This window comes from Amphiura filiformis, chromosome 12 (assembly GCF_039555335.1).
Source record: "Amphiura filiformis chromosome 12, Afil_fr2py, whole genome shotgun sequence".
Taxonomy (NCBI): domain Eukaryota; kingdom Metazoa; phylum Echinodermata; class Ophiuroidea; order Amphilepidida; family Amphiuridae; genus Amphiura; species Amphiura filiformis.
Window position 1 is genome coordinate 36,766,435 of NC_092639.1, and position 23,530 is coordinate 36,789,964.

At 36.7% G+C, this 23,530-nt stretch overlaps 1 protein-coding gene across 6 annotated transcripts in view; it reads right to left on the reverse strand.

Moving 5' to 3' along the window:
• Positions 1 to 4,118: 4,118 nt before the first annotated feature.
• LOC140166140 (probable thiopurine S-methyltransferase) overlaps positions 4,119 to 23,530 on the reverse strand; it is a 30,718-nt gene continuing 11,306 nt past the window's right edge. For 3 of the 6 annotated variants that reach the window (XM_072189526.1, XM_072189525.1, XM_072189527.1), the window contains exons 8-10: positions 19,670 to 19,714; positions 12,971 to 13,088; positions 4,119 to 8,196 (exon numbers count right to left, since the gene is read on the reverse strand). In XM_072189526.1, coding sequence (XP_072045627.1) covers positions 12,973 to 13,088; positions 19,670 to 19,714 — 161 coding nt within the window. In that variant the 3' untranslated portion in view covers positions 4,119 to 8,196; positions 12,971 to 12,972. Of the gene's footprint in view, positions 8,197 to 12,970; positions 13,089 to 15,130; positions 15,237 to 19,669; positions 19,715 to 23,530 lie in introns of those variants that run through there. The other 3 variants (XM_072189529.1, XM_072189530.1, XM_072189528.1) reach the window with 3 other exon arrangements.

Here is a 23,530-nt window from a genome sequence, read left to right on the forward strand (position 1 = left end):
ATCTGATAAATGGTTGGCTACATTATATTTCTCTTCCACTGCAAATGTGATAATTTATAATCAAGCTTTAAATGTATGAAAGCAGGAGGGGGTACTTCAGCATATACGATAATGTTATGCTCAAATGGGGTAGCTATTCACAGCAAATACTAAGCTTAGACGTGGATCCCTGTGTGGATCCCCCATTATCATGATTATAGTCCACTGCCTAAAATTTACGAGGCTGCTGGCTTTAAAACTGAAGTTGCTAAAAATGTGATTTTCATGTAATATGAACCCATTTGCAACATTTTTTCACTGCAGCTGGTGGGTGGTGCTAATTTCAATATGGCCACCATTTTTGGCCTATTTTTGTAACTTATGAATATTGAATCCATTTAATAACATGCTACACATGATCTACACAGAACCAAGAAGCAGCATGATCAGTGGCAGCACCAACCGGGGCTGGCGGGGGTGGGGCAAATGCCCCCAGTCAGAACTCTTGCCCCCCTGTAAAACCCAAAATTACACAAATGTCCACTTTTTGCGGTGATTTTGCCCCCCCTGAAATTCACTTTGCCCCCTCAATCCCCCCGAAAAAAAAAAATCCTGCCGCCGCCACTGAGCATGATGTGTGCATTTGGTGACAAGAAACATATTTCTGCCAGTTTGGAATTATTTGCATAGGGCCTATTTAATTATACGCTCCATGTTCACGAGTTTAAAAACCTGTTTGCAGTGTTTGTTTTAAATGTGTGCCCCCAAAATCACACCGAGTGATTGCTTTCTCCTTGTTTGTATTATGCTACAAACCAATCAAAGAAATAATATTGACATTTATTAGAACCAAATTCAATACTCATTAAATTTCAGAAGCCTATTTTCGAGGTACATTTTGGCGAATCTTGCATGACAAAAACTGTTTTGTACATATTGATGCTGTATTTTAATCATATTTCTACTTCTGGCAGCCATATAGTCATCTTGAAATTCAAATGTGCAAATACTCCAAACTGGAAGATGCATATTCATTGTCACCAGTTGCTTCTTGGTTCTTTGTAGAGCATTTGTAGACTGTAACTGCTGTAATTCGGTTGATTTTAGCTACAAAGTCACAAACATAGGCCAAAAATAGTGGCCATTTTGACATTAAGCCCATCCCTTAGCTGCGGTCAAGAAAAAATGTTGCAAGTGCATGTACATTTTTTGGGTAAAATGGGTTCATATTACATAACAAATTATATTTTTAACAACTTCAGCAAAAACAAGGCAGCAAACAAAGTACATAAACCAGTCAGCTATTATATCCCATGCATCATGAGAAAATGTCCAAACTTTGCACAAAGTTGCAAAATGTTGTACAAGGTTGTCAACTTTTAGGCACCACACTTTTGTCATATTTAAGTGACATTTAAATTGTAGCTAAATTTTTTACATGATATATGGGGCTTTTTATAATGCAGAATGATTACTTGTTGTGAATTATGGGAAATAAATAAATAATCTAGTAATCAGGACTGATTTTAGCCAAAAAATATTTCTGCTCATGTTATTCATTAAATTTGCCTATGAAGTATGGTAGTGCATTGCTTACATCTACTGTAGATCTGTGTATTGATGAAGTAGGACATTGCTTACCTCTACAGTAGATATGTGTATTGATAAAGTAGTGCATTGCTTACCTCTACAGAAGATCTGTGTATTGATGAAGTAGAGCATCACTACATCTACTATAGATCTATGTATTGGTGAAATAGTGCATTGCTTACATCTACTGTAGATGTGCGTATATTGAGAATGAAAGCAACATCGATCTAAAACCAAGGAAGCAACAAAATCAAAAGTTACTATTTAATGTTTTAATCAATGGAAAACAGTCACTAGTTCTCTTGATCGAGAACGCTTTGTATACAATTCAATAAAACATGCAATGGAGCAAATTGCAGCTTTTGAATTTGTGATTGTGTCATTATTTCTTCACCCATTTCAGCAAATGAGGTCTTTAATGCAAGCTAAAAGATCAACTGTTAGGCAAAAAAAAAGGGTTTGCCTCATGTTCCCTATGAACATTTGATTTATGCATGCTGCGCATTTGTTGAATTTTACTTTGTATTTCTTTTACATTTTAACCAAATTTGGCCGAAAATCGGCAGTAAAATCAATGTTCAATTTCAATTTTGTTTATGTTCGCACCTGAACTCCGTATTGTAATGCTAGATGTAGCCTATATTCCAGCCAAACATAGCCATTATACAGAATTGTATTTAGATATATTTTGATATTATAAAATACCCAAAATTGGTGTTGTTCAATTAAAAAAAACACAAAAAAAACGCATACCGCATTAGATTTCATACTCCCATGGGACATGAGACAAAACCATTGCTTTGTTTGGTCATAGCTGCTGGTTCTAATTTTGACGTATCTGTCTTTGTTTAGGATATACAGTGGTGAAAATAAGTGGTTCCTTAACTATTTTGCAGTCTCTATAGTATTATAGATGCCCTGTATGTGGCTCAATAGAAGTATACCAATATCTGAAACATACACAGCAGTTTATTCCACAGAAAATATAAAATGTGCACCGTAGGACGTTGATCCCTACTGCGGTTTATTGAATCTACTGTAATACGGTCACGGACACTAGTTCAAATCCTTTATTTGAAGGAATTGAAGTCAATCAATAAAAGCATGCAGGGCCTTTATGTTATTAGATAACACACATTACTAAAAATGACTCAAATTATTCAATTCTTAATTTTTTATTTCATCTTTTATTTCCCTTATAGTTTGATCAGCTCGTAATCGGTGGGCCTTATAACACCGCGGATTAATATCAATATATTTTATTTCGAAAATTGTCTTTTAACATCTCGCCAGAAGTATCACAAATTAAAAATGTAAGTCCTATACTTTGTCTATACTTTATTTAACATGCACAATATAAACCAGACAGGTCAACTACCGTACATAATATCACTCTTAACATGGGTCTACTTTACGGCGTAGTGGTAAAAGCCTAACAATTCCCGCCGATTACGAACTGATCAAACTATAAATTCTCTGGATTAAGTGTACATAGTACATCAATTAGTATAAAATTTGAGAACTTTGTAAAGAAAAGGACACAGTTGTTGGGGGCAGGAAGGACCACTCAAAGTGGGACATTTTAGACATTGTTTCTTCAACAGTAATGATGATACATACAAAAAAGCATACATAATAGTAATAGTAAAAATGTTCCTGTAAAATATATAATACACTTACAATTTTTTTACGAGATATGACTTTCATTATAAACATCAAAGGGTTAGTGAAAGAAAACCCCATGTGCAATAGCTGCTAGGTGCTGTATGTGTATAATAATGGATGCGGAAATTGTCAAATATCTATACAACTATAGTAGGAATTCCAATTGAATGAAGCGCAGCTTTCAATAGCGTGGCGTTTTTTGTGTACACTCGCGATGTCCGCCAGCATGTGCGACTGTGCGTTAGTAGCGTGGAAGCAAATCCAACCATGCCAGCGCTTTTCGTGATTGGTTAGCATTGTATCCAAGGTTGTGCGTTCGCGTTGTAGTTTGAAATACACGATATACGATCGCGGTTGCATAGAGTACAGCTGTTGAAAGCTGCGTTCATTCAATTGGAATTCCTACTATAACTATGAGTCCTCAGAGTAATGTCATATTATGCTTGTTATCTTCTTTTTTTTTTTTATTATGATGTAATATTGGGGTTTTTCCCCTTGAGGACGGGCAGTGAGTACATCTCCTTGTAACATCAGTTAGACATGTTTGCCTTTTTTAAACTTTCCACTAGTAGCGTAGCCAGCAGGGGGGCAAGGGGGGCAGAGTGCCACCCCTGACATAAAATGAATGAAAAGAGTGCCCCTCTGGCAAAAAATGAAGAGAAAATCTGGAGGGCAAAGGAAAAGAAAAAGGACAAGGAGCCCCTTTTCCACCAAAATTCAACCAGATCATGTGCCAAAATAGTGTAAAATACAAAATATTTGCGGGCTGCGCGAGCACATTGTCACAATAAAGCCCCTTTTATCCCAATCATGGCCGAAAATAGTGTTAAATACACAGATTATGCAGGCTTACTGTGACACATCGTCTCAATAAAGCCTTTTGGAAGCTCCAAGACATGTCATGTACAGTCTCTCTAAAAACAAAAACAGTTATGTACCGGTATGTATGATGCAATTTATTTTTCGTCTGTGCCCTCGAAATTTTATTTTGCCACCCCTGACCAAAAAAGCTGGCTACGCCCCTGCTTTCCACTATATTTCTTTCTGTGACTTTCTCTGGTATATTATTTTACTATACCTTTGTCTTCATTTTGCTTGTTCTCAAAATCAAGCCATGGTTGCAACATGTTTACAGTTCCTTCTTATTTTTATTTGTGTGAATTACAATATTGTTTTGCCTAGAAAACTGATATTTTGACTTTTATATAATAAGCATAAGTTGGAATCATAGATCCTTATCCAAACCAGTCTCAATTCAAGCATAGATCTATGATTCAAGTAACAAATCAGCTGCATGTAACCCTGTTACCCATCACATTTAAACATGGTAGTTGCCTTTGGAAATGTACATTTAAATTTCTTACAAAGTTGAAAAATTGCTTTTGTGCTCTAAATTGATATCTCGTACATATTCGTTAATATTTTTTATACACAATTTTTCATTGCCTTTAAATGTTGGTTTCCAACAACTACTGTGTTTCCATGTGGACTAATGGGTCATATATTTCAAAAGGGCATACAATGGAAACATTTCATTAAACAAATCTCAGCTGCATAAATACACTTCAGATAATAAACAATTAACCATTCTATTGTGTATTCTGCACCACACTTGCTCCATGGATGTTATAATACTTGGCCATCAAGGGATACATCTTACCACAAAGATGAAGAATTGTCATCACAAACCAATGGATAAAGGTAAAGCCACGATTTTTCCATGTTACAAAATTTAAATTCCGCGTTACAAATTGGATGATTCCGTGATTTTCCGTTTTACATATAAAGCACTGAAAAGTGAATACAAGCATGTTTTTAAAAGTGTAATTTGTCTTACATAATTATATGTACCTTTTTAATGTAGTCTCCCCTCAACATCCCCATTAAAATTAAGCATCATCAATTGTCTTATGTGTACTTCCGATAGCTGTATCGGCCAGAATCTTGCATCATAGGCCTAGAATAAATGCTAGAATGGATTGTTTAATGGTTGATTACTGCTAAATTATCACTTTTCTTTGCAAATCAACACAAAATTTAGACATTTTACACAGTTTTTCACTATTTTGTGGCATTTTCAAATTTCCGTGAGCAAACCCCGAATTCCGTGAATTTTTCCATTTTCCGTATCACGGAGAAATCGTGGCTTTAGATGACGGAAGCTAATATCTATTATTGTGATAACCACATACAGACGAATAGCAGACTATAATCCATCCGTGTCCGCATCCCATTATTGTGATTATTGAGGGCAATGTTGCCAATATATTTACAGTGCAAATACTTGTTTGTCACTGTCACTACTCAGCAAATCACTTAAGATACCTAACAGGTGAGGTAGGTACGGGTTATAGTAAACTTGTATTTGGCCGTATGCAGAAATCACAACAACATATGTGACACGATCTGGTCCATGGGGGCCAAAGGCAGTCAATTTGAAACTGAGATAAAGGTAAAAATATGCAGTAAAAAACAATAAAATACATCAGAAAATAGACATCAAAAAACTTCATAACTTTGGTGTTTTCAGTAAATGATAGCCTATTGTATGTGTAAAGTAATAATTGCAGTAACTCAATTTTCAAAAATGCCTCCTTTGGCCCCTGTGGACCAGATTGTGTCACATATATACATTTTGTATGTACATAATATAGTGTTAAATAAAATAATTACTGGGACTGAACCAGCCAATCACTATTTCTTAGCTGCAAATAGTAAATATATACAGACTTTAAAAACACTTAAAAATATTATACCGTTTCATTGAACCCGTATATTGCCTCAAGGCTCAACATTTTCAACATGGTATAGAAATATATATTCAATCTCACAGAAATTATCAAAATATACATGATTGAAATGAAGTTTTGCTACGTAAGTATTGAGAATTCAATAATTACAGAACATCTCTTTGGCATACTTGATTAACACTGGTGGTATTTAGTGTATCATTAAAATATTAATTGTACAAATGAGGTTCTAACTATTCTAGGGACCGTTCACAAACACTTGTTAGGGGGGCCTGATGCAAAAAGGGGGGCCTGGAAATTGTTGACCCTCCTAAGGGGGCCCTGAAAAAATGACCACAAATTTTCCTGGAAAAATTGAGTTTATATGCTTTTCTATGGGGTTGACCCATAATTTTCATGTCAAAAAGGGGGGACCATGAAATATTCGTGGTCTGTAAAGGGGGGGGGGGGCCACGAAAAATGTCCGCGATCAATTTTTTTTGCATCAGGCCCCCCCTTACAAGTGTTTGTGAACGGTCCCCTAGTAAATTATGATAATGTTACCATGCAAATATTTTATTTTACAAAACTAAATTGAGAGAGCAAAAAAAAAGCAGGATGCAGCAGGAATTGAACCCCTTTAACAACATGTGACGTGTCATGTCAAAAGGAGACACTTTGGGGCAGGTTATCAATTTTGAGGTTTTTACATATCTTAAATATAGAGATGATTTGCTCCACAATGCCGTTTTCCCAATGAAATCGGACATTCGTAAGCAAAGATATTGAGTTCGGAAGTTATGGTATTATAAAATTGGAAATTGAGATATCGGCCTTTAAAAATATTATTGACAATGTTGAGAGTAGGAATTAACTTTAAAAATGTTTCAAAAAATACAAGATGCCAGTTATATTCCGGTCTGAAACTATCAGACAATATTTTTAACATTAATAACATCACAAATTCTCATCAAACCCAAATTGTGAAAAAATCACCCACCGGCAGATTTTTGGCTATTTCTCCATTTACGATCCTGCCCAAAAGTGTCTCCTTTTGACACGACACATCACATATTACCAGTCCAGATCTTATACCACTGCACTAACTGAGTTCACGGCTGGTACTCAGGTATTCTCATTAGTCATGATTACATATTCTCTCTCACAGTGTCTTAGAGGCCAATTATGTATATAAATAATATCTAAGCACACCATTAAAAAAGGATGGATTCTACATAATTTTAAAAATCAAATGTTTTATAGGCCACACAAATACTTTTAAGTACTTAAAAGTTGTGAAACTCCACCCTGTAAGAGCTCTGTAAGGAAACAACCCAAAAGATTGATGCAGACATAGAGATCAGTTTCATTACAGATGGAAGTTTCCTCTTAAAGAGGAAGCCCCGTCAGAGCAGTTCTTCTGGGGTGAAGCAAACCTGCCTGGTTATCAAATTAATCAGTGACAAAGTTATATCTGAATTTGACGGGTACCAATTGATGCAATAACATTAACACATCAATTAGCACATGTCAAATTCAGAGATAACCTTGTCACTGCTTAATTTGATAATCAGGCAGGTTTGGTTCACCCCAGAAGAACTGCTCTGACAGGGCTTCCTCTTTAAAACAGAGAAGCTACTTTGACCCACTTCCAGTTTTGTTACAGATGAGGGGGATATTAGCATTGTATTGATCTAGAAACATTTACAGATGGGACTTGACAATCTTTTGGTTTATTTCCAAATTGATTTGAACACCATGTCACAGACATATACCTGCCTTTGTTCTTCAGTGTATAAATTGTTGACATGCTTCTCTAATTAAAGCCCCCTCCTAATAAATGCCCCCATTATTTTTTATACCAACCTGTTCTGTAAATGCTGTCAAATATATGTGACAACGGCCATTATAATCAACAGTGTTTACAATATTTGTAGAAATCTGTATTGTTTGTGGAGCACTGCCAGACAGTACTAGCAATTACTGAACATGTTCATGCAATGTTTTTAATGCAAACTTTTATCATAAAAAAGACCTGTTTGGAAAATGCAATGTTCTTGGGGCATTAATTAAAGAGAATACATCAATATCTACTGAAGAATGCTGACAAGTTGTTGACATTATTTGTGTGTGATGAGAGATGTACTTTGAGTCATCCATTTGTGTCCTCTGTCCCTCCATCTGTCTGTCATACAATCACGGGTGTCTAAAATCTCAATATTCACATGGTCAGCTGTGAAGAAAAATTATTGGATATCAGTGATTATTATTTATATCAGGCTTTTGAGCGATACAATAAAACTGTATATTGTACAATATTTGCAAAATACCCGGATGCAATACAATATTTTTTTAAATATTGTATGTGTATCGCGTACGCGTTACCATGGTGACAGCACCAACACGCGTCATGATACAACAGCACAACAATAGGCCTACAGACACAGTAACGGCTCACAGGAGATTTCATACTGTATAAACAAGTAAAATTACAAACTTAATTAGCGACAATTCTGGATGATGATAACCTTAGGAAATATAATCCACATCTAGGCCTACAAATAAACCTATATATAATTATTCCGAAATTGTCTTTGGAGAGTAAAGAGCAGAAAACAAGAAGGTAAGGTAGGCTAGGTAAGCTTAAATTCATTTTACCGCATAGCAAAAGCCTGATATAAATAATAATAATAATATTGAATGGCTTATTTTCGTGTGATACAAGAATATATTGCACTCGATAGAAAAATATTCTTGTATCACACTCAAAGCCATTCAATATTTAGAGAATAAAGGTATTGGTTTTAGCCCCTGGAGTGCATCTATCGTCTCATATAACACTGGCGACATCATTATTTTATGTAAAACAACGAGGCGAAGCCGAGTTGTTTTACGCCAAAAATAATGATGTCGCCTGTGTTATATGAGACGATAGATGCACGACAGCGGCTAAAAACAATACCTTTATTCTCATTCTTAAACACTTCAATTCAAATAGAAGTATATTACAAATTTTAATCAAATTAAATCCTACATTTTATAAGGAACTACCTAGGGCTTAAAATCGATCAGTCCCGTTGTTGTCTTATTGCCACCAGTTAGTCAGGTATGTAACCAATGAGAGTTGACAGCCTTAAAGGAGGCCTGATATACTGGGGTCTTATTGCCACCAGTTAGTCAGGTATGTAACCAATGAGAGTTAACAGCCTTAAAGGAGGCCTGATATACTGGAGTCTTATTGCCACCAGTTAGTCAGGTATGTAACTAATAAGAGTTAACAGCCTAATATGAGGCCTGTTATTGCCACCAGTTAGTAAGGTATGTAACCAATAAGAGTTAACAGCCTAAAAGGAGGCCTGATATACTGGAGTCTTATTGCCACCAGTTAGTAAAGTATGTAACCAATAAGAGTTAACAGCCTAAAAGGAGGCCTGATATACTGGAGTCTTATTGCCACCAGTTAGTCAGGTATGTAACTAATAAGAGTTAACAGCCTAAAATGAGGCCTGATATACTTGATTGAGTCTTATTGCCACCAGTTAGTCAGGTATGTAACCAATGAGAGTTAACAGCCTAAAAGGAGGCCTGATATACTGGAGTCTTATTGCCACCAGTTAGTCAGGTATGTAACCAATAAGAGTTAACAGCCTAAAAGGAGGCCTGATATACTGGAGTCTTATTGCCACCAGTTAGTCAGGTATGTAACCAATAAGAGTTAACAGCCTAAAAGGAGGCCTGATATACTGGGGTCTTATTGCCACCAGTTAGTCAGGTATGTAACTAATAAGAGTTTACAGCCAAAAAGGAGGCTGATATACTGGAATCTTATTGCCACCAGTTAGTCAGGTCTCACCTCACCTAGGCTGTTTCATCCTCTGTAGTATGAAGCCCTCTTCAAGAATCTTCCATTTCTGTCTGTCTTGCGCATCCCTTGCCCATGTGGTGCCTCTATATGCTGTTAAGTCATCTCGCCATCTTCGTCTTTGCCTTCCTCTTCTCCGCTTTCCTGTTCTTGGTTGCCACTCGGTGACTCTTTTTGTCCATCTGTTGTCGTTTTTTCTTGCCACATGTCCTGCCCATCTCCATTTTGCTTCACCGATCCTTTCCATGATGTCTTTGACTCCAGTTTTATTTCTTATGTCACTGTTTCTGATTTTGTCACGTATAGTTATGTTCAGCATACGTCTTTCCATGGCTCGTTGTGTCGTGGTGAGTTTTTGCTCCAGATCTTTAGTTGTCGACCAGGTTTCAGCGCCGTAGGTCATGGTGGGTAACACACATTGATCATACATACGCCTCCTCAATGTCATTGGTAGCTTTTTATCACAAAGGATGTCTTTGTACCTGTCAAAACAACACCAGCCAGCCTTGATTCTCAGTATAAGACTTCCTCTCTTGTGTTGTCCTCCATTTTGACTGTCTTGCCCAGATACTTGTAACTATCTACTTTCTCAATCGGTTCATTGTCAATTGCAATGGACTCTGTAGTGTCAAAGTTGGTCATGTATTTTGTTTTCCCTTTGTGTATTTTTAGTCCAATTTTCCTGCTCTCAGTATTCAAACTATTTAGCTGAACTTCCAAGTCTTTGACTGATGGTGATGTAAGGGCTACATCATCTGCAAACCTCAGGTCAGTTAACCATTCTCCATCGATGTTGATACCTCTTTCGTCTAAATCTAGTTTGAAAATTTGTTCCATGGCAGCTGTGAATATTTTTGGAGAGATTGTGTCCCCTTGCCGTACTCCCCTCTTTATGTGGATAGGCTTGGAGACATCCTTATCTATGTGGATTGTAGCTGTGGCGTTTGTGTAAATGTCTTCCAGAATCCTAACATACCCTTCGTTGACTCCAATCCTTCTTAAGGCTGCAAATAAGTCACTATGTTATGTTCCACCGAATCAAAAGCTTTCTCGTAATCTATATAGCCAATACTAAGCTTCAGCTGATACTCATTTGCTTTCTCAATCAGTTGGTTCAAAGCATGCAGATGATCAGTTGTTGAAAAGCCCTCTCTGAAGCCTGCCTGTTCTCTAGGTTGGTTTTCATCCAAGATTCTCTTGATTCTATTCTGAATGATTCGTGTGAAAATTTTATATGCATGTGATAGCAAACTAATTCGTCGGTAGTTTTTGATATCCTCTGTATCGCCTTTCTTATGTAGAAGAATAATCTTAGCTTCCTTCCAGGCTGCTGGTATCTTCTTTTCTGTCAATATTTGGTTGTATAGTCTTGTTAATTGAGTGATGATTTCTGCACCTCCTATCTTATACACGTCACTGGATATGTCATCAGTGCCAGGTGCTTTGTTGTCTTTCATTTGTTTTACTGCTGTCTCTACTTCTTTAACAGTTACATTTGGTATGTCTGTTTGATCTGGAGACGAGAAGTTTGGTTTACTTTGGTTAGAATGAGAGCTATATAGGTCTTGGTAAAACTCTGCACAGATGTTGAGTATTTCTTCTCTACTAGATGTAGGAATACCATTTTTGTCTTTCATCTGGCTGATTCTAGTTTTCTTACTGTTCATTTTGTAGATCTGCTTTGGTCCTTTACCACTTTCTAGGATGGACTCAATTTGTTCTCTTCGTTTTCTTCTACTTCTCTGACGCCTCTTCTTTCTAACTTCCTATAAGAGTTAACAGCCTAAAAGGAGGCCCGATATACTGGAGTCTTATTGCCACCAGTCAGTCAGGTATGTAATCAATAAGAGTTAACAGCCTAAAAGGAGGCCTGATATACTGGGGTCTTATTGCCACCAGTTAGTCAGGTATGTAACTAATGAGAGTTAACAGCCTAAAAGGAGGCCTGGTATACTGGAGTCTTATTGCCACCAGTTAGTCAGGTATGTAACCAAGAAGAGTTAACAGCCTAAAAGGAGGCCCGATAAACTTATTGCTACCAGCCAGTCTGGCAAGTAAGTTTGCCGTACAATTTAAATACATAATACAGAAAAGATAGAGCTAATACTCTGAAAGTATGAAAAACACACAAATAATTGAATACCTGAGTGGAAGAAGGGCCCAACTCCAATTTTTCACAAAAATGAGTTAGACCCAGCATTTTATTGCCAGCAGACTGATCTTCCTTGTGTGTGAAGGATGAGCCAAAATCCACTCTCCAAATAGTCTTCCACGTACACTTAATCATGGTTTTCATGGAAGAAAGGCCCAACTCCATGGAGTTGGGCCCTTCTTCCACAAATATAGTGTAAAGCGGAATTTTGTTCATCCATGAAATCTGCTTTTCACTGCAATAAATTTTCTTGCCAACCTATTACATGAGTTCTATTTGTGCAATTAATGGTAATTATCTAATTTCTGTAGCTATTTATAACACAGAACTGGTACTTGTGGTATATTAGTGGAAGAAGGGCCCAACTCCAGCTCAGTATTAAGACCTGTACCGTTGCCATGGAAACATCATATATAATTTCGAATGTATGTACTATTGTATGTTCGTGTATTAAAGGTCCCCTGAAGATAAAAACGTTCTGCCTATAAAACTTTTCCAAATATTAAGTTTTTTCTTAATATCTCAAAAACAGTTTTGATGGAGTTGGGCCCTTCTTCCACTCAGGTATTCAATTAGTCATTTACCATAGGCCTACATTTAAATGGTTATTCCAAGTAATTGCAGACCTTGTTCTATATGTACCCTCAGCAGCATTGGAATTTGTGTGATGAGCAACAAGATTCAAAAGCTGAAGTCTGGTTGGATATGAGTGAACAGAGTTACAGACATTTTTGGCAGGAAATTATATAAATATACTAGCAGGTCAAATGGTTATACATGTACCATTATAGTTTTGCTGTGACCATAAAGATAGATTCTGACATCCATTTATGTCCTTTCAGTTTCCATTTCTCTGTTAGATAGTCATGTGTTTCCAGATGATCCATTTGAACTTGGTTAGCTGTATAGTAAACCAGAGTTAAAACACAGTTAACTTGGTAAGCAGTTTAGTAAACCAAAATTAAAGCACAGTTAACTTGGTTATACATGTACCATTATAGTTTTGCCGTGACCATAAAGATAGATACTGACATCCATTTATGTCCTTTCAGTTTCCATTTCTCTGTTAGATAGTCATGTGTTTCCAGATGATCCATTTGAACTTGGTTAGCTGTGTAGTAAACCAGAGTTTAAACACAGTTAACTTGGTAAGCAGTTTAGTAAACCAAAATTAAAGCACAGTTAACTTGGTTAGCTGTGTAGTAAACCAGAGTTTAAACACAGTAAACTTGGTAGGCAGTTTAGTAAACCAAAATTAAAGCACAGTTAACTTGGTTAGTTGTGTATGTTGCACACCAGTGTTTTTAACTTAGGAATTCCCCTAAAGAGGATGATTTACAAGTTCAAGCAGCAAGTGTATAAGATAATTATGGAATGAGCTGTTAAATCTGTGGGATGTTATTTTGGAATTAACAGTAATCAAAGCATGATCATGAAGGTTTGTGCATTGCAATAGCTATGATATCATAGACAATTAAATTTTATAAATAGGCATATAATACAGCCACTTTTTAATTTCTGGTAGTATACTAGGGTCCCTGCTACCTTTATTTACTATGAGGGACTGTACTTGAAATGACTTGGTACTATAATTCACGGTTTTAGCATCGTATATATAGGTACCTTGCACCACATATTATTGGCAACAGCACATAATGCATGTTAAACAGGACACATAATAATGAGCTTGTTAATTTCCACACACAACCACCAATAAACCAAATGCACATTTTTTATGACCAGTGGACATAACTGCATGACTAGTTGAGATTACTCGAAAACCAGCTGTTAACTCAGGTGACGCAATCTGAGAGTACTAAATTAAGAGAGGCGCTACTTCGATCGCTAAAGTGAGGACAGCGTGAGCTCGGTACCTACCTAATAGTCTGTTCGACAAAGGTGATTGTGATTATGTAATGATACGAATGAGCTATAATGTGACGTAGCTACGAAAAGGATGATTGACAGCGCCGTATATGGTTCATTGGGCGGAGCCATTATGCCCATATTAGGCTGTTGTTGTGCAGAAGTCACGCTCTGCGAACGGTACAAAAAGGTGACTGATAGACCTATTACGGATTGGCAGCAGACAGATTGCGCTGTCCTCTGACCCTGACTGTTTTCGCCATTTCCACTTACATACAAAGCGTACGTAACTTTTTACCCCCTCCCTCCCTCGAGTTACGTACAAATAAAATAGACCTACGTACTACTAATAGCAAAATTCGGGATGTTGGGTTGGGGTTGGGGTTAGAGTTTTGGTTAATGGTTTGATTAGGTTTAGGGTTAGGGTAAGTCTTCCAGGAGGACAGCTCAGTGGTTCTGGATTAGGGCTCATTGAAATACCCTACCACGCTTTCACACAGAAAGAAGGCAGGATTCCCCTCGCTAAGCGGCGCCTCAGGAAAGCTTCGGTCATAAAGCGGATGGATTTTATGCATCAGTGATACACCCTGCCCAGGATTTTAACAAAGAAGGCTAGCACAGGAAAGCTGCAGGATGGCGCACACCTTCCTGTGTAAGGGAATTTCAATATGAGCCCTTAATATTTTTACAGATATTAAGTTGAGAAATGCTGAAAAAACCTTTTTAAACCATATTTTCATGAAAACGAGAGCCACAAATAAATGAAAATATAGTTTAAAATGCAGCCCGGATCTAAACTAAATGACTAATGCACCCCAAAATTTGCTGAACATCACAATACTCTCTTTTCCACTAAGTACCCTTATTGCAATGGGTTTCATGTCTTTTGTCGCAACACTGACAATCCACTCTTGGGCCTTAGCTGTCATTAATCGTAGAGTAGATAGAAAATACTTTTAAAATGTATTTTAGTATGAACTAAATTAAGCACAATGTAAAATAGGACCACTGTGCATATCAGGCTAAAAATTAAAGAGAAAATCATTGTTTGCATGGCATGTTAATTGTTATAGAAATTGTTAAAACGAATTGAATAATTTTAGGTTAATTGGTTTTAAGTTATGAATACTTAGGAAAATACCATAATTTTTCACTATTTTTATTTTATTGCTCAAACAAATCGCCATTTTTCTTACGTACACATGCCCAGGATTTTTACTCCTCCCTCCCTCTTACGTGCGCTTTATGCGTAAGTGAAAATAGCGAAAATTATGGACGGCCCCTTACTTGATGGTGAGTATGTAGATCAATTCATCAAATCTGTCTTGTTTCAACATAGCCTTTTCTGCTGGATCTTCATCCTTTTCCATGAAATCCACATGGAAACTGTTAGCTGGTAAAATAGATAGATTTGTACTATGATCAGCTCGTAATAGGCGGGTCTCATAATATAGTGGATCGATACAGAATGGCGTACACACAGCTAAGCGCATACTACACGTACTGCACTTTGCGTAACTGACTCGCACTTTTGTGAATATATGTGGGCGTAAGTTGGGATTTTATTGAGTCATTCTGTGGGACTTTATTGACTCATGCAGTAACCGAATAATACTCGCCTATTAAAGCTGATCATAGTATAGTCCTTATATTCAGTACCACGTCTGCAAATTCAATTAGCATATCCAAAAAGCCAACAATATAGTTGACAAGGAGGAAGATATAATAGCCATGCATTTACCTAGCTAATCTGCAGTTTCTAAGAGTGGTTGCTTCATATTCTTTTCGTGATGAGGAACACAAAGCAAGCAAAGCTTCTAACTTGCAAGCCAAGGGAGAGGTACAGAGACAAGGTAGCAAATTCACAATCTACTACATGAAGTCATATTCTGAATTGGTCCCATGGAATGAGTCAAGTAGGACCATTAAAAAAATTTCTCATAGAAATATATGTTTGTAACTTAATGCTCTGCGTGCTGGCCATGCGCTTCAACGGAAAAAGTTTAAGTTTTGAAATATTTTCTCAAAATATCAAGAACTATCTTAAAAACTACTGAACCAATACTAGGCTTGTTTGTACTCATTTTAATGCATTTTCATGGTGATTCCAATTATGGCCATGAAAATTACATTTCTGAAATTAAAAAAAAATTTGAAACATGTTGTCTGCAGTCGACACCTGCGTGAAGAGTGTTAAAGAATGCAGTACTTTGGGACAACCCAGCAAACACAAAACGTTTTAAAAACGTTTCAAATTGGTTTTAGTTTGGTTTCGTTTTTGTAAAAGCGTTTTAAAACGCTATCGGCGTAACAGTTGGTTTCTTGATTGCTGATTGTTTGAACCAAAATGTATTGTTATCGAAATGATAACGTGTGCAAAATGCTCACAAAACAACCGTTAATATAACGTTTTATTACAACCAATTATTTTCTTAACTTAGGCATTATTTATTTTGTCATAATGTCATTATTAAATTAATCGTATGTTATCGTATTCATCATCATCATCATCATCATCATCATCATCATCATTATCATCATCATCATCATCACCATTATCATCATCATTATATTCATCAACACCATCATCATCAACATCAGTCTGATCAACATCATCATTAAGTCAATTGTCAAAATATAGAATTGAAATTTATTCCTCAAAAAGTATCTATTAAATGTTGTGCAAATATTTCGATGAAATATATCTTGAACAGACTTTTCTGATAGGAAAACATGGGCCTTCTACATTCATTGTACTGACCTGCAAAAATAAAGATCAATGAACTTCTAAACCGTTGTCTTGCCGTTTGTAATTATGAAAGATCGTAAATTTATTGTTTTTGCAAGCGTTTCAAATGACTTTGCAACCTCATAGCTCTGCTTTGGCTGCAAAGTGATAACACGTATCTGAGACGAATATACCTTTGTCTCAGCACGTATGCAGGCAATTTGCGTAGGCCTACTGGGAATGAGACTATACGAACTTGACCCTGAAAGGGTCTGCAATTTGAAAGTGGTATTTGAACTCCGGGTTTGAACTCAAGTATAACAACAGGTATAGCGGTTTACAAACATGTACATATCGCACTGGACAGTCTAGTCTGGCAGTTAGTTATATTATTACATGTATATTTATATTTCCAATCAACTCGTCGCTCTGCTGCAGGATTATTATGGAGAAATGACTTAAATGTCTGTATATAGGCCTATACACATCTTTGACCTAGTTCAGGGACCAAATGTTCTTTTGGAATATATATCGTTGCAGGTTTTTTGTTTTGTTTCTGCCTGCATTACACTCTCATGACTCAGAGTCAGAGCTGCTGTTGCAATCGGATGCTGTAATATTTTCCAAAAGAGTGACATTTTCGGGCAAGTTAAAGTATATTTTAGACTTTTTAATCCAAACAGGTAGACACCCGGGGTAGACATGTACATGTTTGATGTTGCAGCCTGCAGCCAGTAAGAAGAAACTTAACAATGGCCTATAGGAACATGGAGCTGTTGGGGTTATACGTTAGCTATTAATGGTCAGTGTAAATTTATCGGCCATGGCTGATGTATAACCACACACGGCTTCATGTTTTACTACAGAGTTTGCGCCTGGACTCCAATCACAAAACATTATACGGATCATGTACGGATGTAACCATAACGTCGCATCGTTTGCTGCAGAAGTACGGTAAAGAATTATTGTTAAACTGTTTTTCGATACTTAACAAAAATGTATTTAAACAAACTTCCATGTTCGTTACATTGTTGTTCCCCAAAGGCCCAAAAGGTAACACAAACCCTCCCATTTTTAACGTTATAATGGCGTTTTAAAAGCGGTACTAAAAGCGCTTGCAAAACGCATACATTTTACGTTTTTAAAGCGTAATATTGAAACGCATTCATAACCAAACTGATATGTTTTTTAATGTTATAATGACGTTTTGAAAACGTTACATGAAAACATTAATAAAGCGTATTCAAAACTCCACACTTTTTCATTTTTAAAGCGTAATATTGAAAGCGTTTTCAAAACCAAAGTGTAAACGGTTTTTAACGTTATAAAAAGCGTATTTTGGCTAGCTGGGTAGTCAGCCACTGAACTAAGAGGAGCCCTACATGTAACATATGGGCTGATGGCAAAAACAACTAGCCCTTGGAAGGATAATTCATGCCATAAGCATATGTGCACAAACTATGTAGCATATATTTGATAAGCAAATGTGTAATATGGCAATGTGAGTAGCAAGATAAAGCAAAGCAATAAATATAAGGCTATGATATATCAGGAATGCATGCAAAGCACTTATTCTGCATTGAGTATATAAGCTAACCAGGAGTATATGGTATGGGGAAGACTGGTATCTCATACATGTACACCAAATATATAATGAACATCCAGAGTAATTCTGATCCACTAAGGCCAAAGTTACAAAAGTTGAATTTGAAGTAGGAGTGAAATGTAAACTCCAATTTTCACACTGCTGAATTTGGCCTGATCAGATCACATTGTGCCCCAATAAATTCATATTTTGCTACATCCTTTTCTACTACATGTATCCACAGATTATTCTTCACTTCTAATTCCATAAAAAAAATTCTGGAAAATCGAGTATAAAGTTTTTGGTTTGAAAAATGCTTCTCTGTCGTTCCGATGCAATTCTATAACTTTTTCAGACCTCCCTATCAATTCAAAAAATCAAGCAATATAAACATATTAATATTGCTGTATTGTCATTGTCAACTAGGTGGTTTCTACTGCTCTGCAAAAGGCAGGTAACCATTCACTCCCCGTGCATCAGTGGGGAGACCGGAAGTATGGACAACTTTTTCATGACCTGCAAGCAGATGATTTACATGTGTGCTGTAATGTAGTTAATCACAGTTTTTTAACTTGAAAGTGACCCACCCACTAAAGCATCACCGGAACTGTTTCTACTGTGAACGTCATCATACACCCACTCAAAACTACCTCAAATGGTGGTTGATGGGGATGTTACCCTGCATCACCCTTCACCCGGTCTGTTTCTACTGTACTAGGACTGTTACCACATATTACCACACACCATCTCGCAACACCCACCATTACAAGCTAACCCTTTGCTCGGTAGAAACACATTGATTGACTTGGGGCCATGCACACAATAAGATGCAATGAATTTACCTCTTTGGTAAATCCCATAAACCTTTCCGTGTGGATCGATCCCTGATATTGCCATGCCGATGCGCACATAGTTACTGCACACTTCACGTTCACAGTAATTGTAAATTTATTTTTGCAGTAACAATGTTCACTAGCGATGTGGAAATTGGTGTGACGTCAAATGATGACATGCAAAGACTTATGGGATTTACCGAAAAGGTGAATTGTATGTATATTAATATACATGATAAAACTTAGATGACCCTGCTACCTTAGTTTTAAAAAACTGTTTCGTAAGGGCCGTAGCCCTCACTCCTCAGAAACTTTGTGCACAAAGTTTATGAGGAGTGAGGGCTACGGCCCTTATGAAACAGTTCTGTAAAACTAATGTAGCAGGGTCATCTAAGTTTTATCATGTATTAAGCTCCCTTCTTGGTTGAGCACTTTACCATGTCCATGGTTTCAACCTTTCTTGGATTATTATTGTATATTAATATATATTTCTTGGCCCTGAGGGCATAATAATTATAAATCTCATTTCCGAAAAAATGTATCCATGTAGGTAACATTTAGTCAATGACACAGGCTTAGATGACAATCATTGTCAAACTCATTATTTAACTTCTGTAACAAATAACATATAGATAATACATTTCACTTGTTTGAATCCCACATTGATATGTAAAACCTACCATATAATCTCCGTACTTCAGAATCGGGAATGCAGTGAGGAGGTCCTACAATAAAGAAAAAAAATAGCAAGTAAATTAAAAAAGTCCTACATTAAACAATAATTGAAACACAAAATCAAGAAAAAACCATTTGTTGCATAAATGGATTGAAAGAAGTGTTTACTTTTCTATTTCATATGTTATCTATGACATGAAAACACAATGGAAATCTCCTTAGTCTCAGAAAGAAAAAGGAATAAAAACTAATATGTGTACATCCATATCAAAAGGATGCACTTGTCAGCTGCTATATGCGTCTCTTTTTATATAATAGTTAGGAATAAGGGCTTGTATTCGCCTTTGCAAATTTGCACTACCTTCTGGTTCCACGAAGCACCAGCAGCTTCTACACTACTTTATCGTGTTTGTCTACTTGTTGTACTTCTTTTGACTATTATTGAAAGGTATTTTTGATACAAAAAACTTTGTTAAATCATCTCAAATGTTCGGTTATCATGATTTCTAGTGCGCGTTATATTGCGGTCATCGCCATACTTGGTTTATTGGGCAGTCACGGGTGCGATTCCAAGGACATGCCGCTACCAATCGTGCAAGTAGCTTGTAGTATTGCAACCTGTTTGCGATTCATAGTTCCACAGTTACCAACCCATGCGTGGAGCTCGACAATACTGTTCTGAATGAAAACCTAAAATCCCTTCATCATGAACTGGCTGCAGGTGAATTATCACCCGAAGATGCAGGTGACTGTTTTGGTGTAATTCTTTTCGACTTCTTCAGATCAAATCCTGAATTTATTAAATCAAATGGCGAGAACAAGACATTTTTCACCATGATCCGAAAACTTAAAGCGATATTCGCAAAACAAAGAATAAACTGAGAAAACAAGCTTTTAAGTAAAAATGCCACCGCCGAAGCAAAGCAAGAATTTTTCGAGGCACTGCGTGCATACGACTATTTGAAAAAGGAAAATAAGAAAAATGAAAGCGGCAAGATGTACAAAACATGAAGAGAAACTCTTTCGGTCTGATTTTTGGAACTTTGGCAAGAAACTAGTTAATGGTTCATTATATCAAAACCAAGAATACCCTACGTTCAATAAAACGGTTGCCGACGAGTTTTATCAGGGAAAGTACTCAACACCAGTAGAATTCAATCTTGACAATTTGTCCTAGATTCCCAACCTTCGTACTCCTCCTGAGAATATGACTGAGTTTAATATGTCTTATATTAAACCAAAAGACATTAAATCTACTCTTCAAAGAAAAAGTTCCAACTCGGCTCCCGGCCCAGACAGTATCACCTATGGTTTGTTAAAAAAGCTTCCGTGCACTCATCACTTTATGGTGACTCTTTTCAACAAGATTTCTGCCAATGGTACACCGCCTTCTAGCTGGACTGAAAGCAAAGTTGTTCTTCTTCACAAAAAGGGTGAAACAGACATTCCATCAAATTTTAGGATGATCGCTCTTTCCTCATGTATTGGAAAATTATACCACCAAATCATTTCCAATAGACTTGAAAATTTCATCGTGGACAATAAAATTGTAAATCCTCAGCTCCAAAAAGCATTCTTAAAAGGCAAAAATGGCTGTATTGAGCACAACCAAGTAGTGCATGAAATAATTCGCCATGCTAAGAGTAAAAATCATACTGTTCATTTTACTTGGTTCGACCTGGAAGATGCATTTGGTTCCGTTCCACATGATCTTATCGAGTATTCTTTCAATAGATGCAATGTTCCTAATGAAGTCAAAAAGTATATCCTCAATTTGTATGCCAACATATCTGGTAAGATTACAACCAAGCAATGGTCTTCCGTTAATTTTCAGTTCAAACGGGGCATCTTCCAGCGCGACCCACTCTCACCAATCATTTTCATTATGTGTTTTGATCCCATAATTCAATTTCTTGAATCTGAGATGAGCTACGGATATGATATCGACGGCACTAAAGTTATTACCACTCCTTTTGCAGATGATTTCTGCCTCATCACTGGCAATAAGCGCACTCATCAGCGTTTGATATCTAAAATCAACTCGCTTACTGCCACGATGGGTCTTAAACTCAAACCTGCCAAATGTCGTTCTTTGTCACTTGTCCGTGGCTCGTCATCCGATTTGCTTTATCAGTTGGGTGAGACTGCTATACCTTCAGTCAAAACTGAATCCCATAAATTTTTAGGGTATCTTATCACTTTTAATAACAAAGAATCTGATATTTACGAGTATGTCAGACAGATGTTGACATCGGGCCTAGACAACATCAAAAACTCCCCCATTTGTGCTGAATATAAAATTCGCATTTATGTGCAATATTTGCTTCCATCAATAAGGTATCATCTTACTGTGAACGACATGTGCGCAACCCATCTTGAAAAGCTGGATGCCCTTGCCAACAGGTATTTAAAGACATTTTTTTTTATTCCCCACCCTGGCACCATGGCTTTCGTTCACATGCCAAAAGGTTTAGACATCAAATCTATCTCGGATTTGTACCGTGAAGCTCATTTAACAGCGCACATCTCTTCTAGAGTTAAAGGAGGTCCCCTTGTCAACCACTTTCTTGACACTCGTCTCAATAGGGAACAATCCTGGACTAGGAAAAAATCTATAACTCATGAAAGTGAATCGGTTTTTAAAATTGTAAATAAATCTGTTGACACTCCTCTCAAAACTATTCAAAAAAATGCTAAAACTTATTTGAAAGATAATGTTCAAAAAATGTGGCACTCGCATGTTAAAACTCTCCTTGTTCAATGGGGCGATTTTGCGATCTTCTAGCTCTAGAAACAACATGTCACCATTGGAAGAGCATTATTTACAATCTTCCCCACGGTGTCCTGAAATTTTTGGTCAATGCCCTTGGTGACACAATGAATAATAAGACCAATCTTAAACGATGGGGCAAAGCAGCATCTGATAAATGCAGAACTTGCGGGAACCGTGAGACCCTCCACCACGTGCTTAACCATTGCAAAACTTCCCTTGAACAAGGTCGGTTCACATGGAGACACAACAACATTCTCAATTATATTGTCAAAACCATTAAATTGGGCTTTATTAATGATGTTAGTCCTCCCCAAATTTTGTCCGACTTGGTAACCAGAGCAACTAACATTCCACCCCCACAACAATTCCTTTTGAATGTTCAACTACAAACCTGGTTCCTGACATTTGTCTTTTTGGAAAAACATAAAAAATTAGTCATCATTGAGCTTACTGTCCCTTTTGAATTCAACGTTGCTAAAGCTCATGTTCGAAAGTGCAATAAATATGCCCCCCTGGTCGCTGCCATTGAAGACTCTGGTTACGAAGTTAGTCTTATTTGTTTAGAAGTAGGTTCAAGAGGATATATTACACCAGACAATATTCATCGTTTAAATTAAGAAATCTTGAAACTGTGCAATAACCCGACTTCCTTCAAAATATTCAGGGATAATCTTTCAAAACTGGCAATTGTTTCATCTTTCAGTATTTTTCATTCAAAACAAGAGCCTTCCTGGATTTGTCCACCGTTTTTAGAAATTTAATATTTTTATATTGTTAATCTGGGTGTCTGGTCTGTTTTTAGGCTGCTCTCTTTACTCTTCTGATTGTCTTTTTATATTATGCCTTTTTATACAATGTTTTATAACATGTTTTATATTTGTGTGTGTTTATACCTATATGTCTTGCGTTCCACCATCAACATGGGGCACTGATCTAGACTTGTATATTTTTGTTTCCTTTTTAATGAATAAAAGTGATGTAAGATGACAGACTCATTTCAAGTGGAGGTCACTTCAAATCATCCCCAAGTCATATGGTTTAGAAATACATAGAACATTCCTAAACCATGTGCCTTGGGGATGATTTGAAGTGA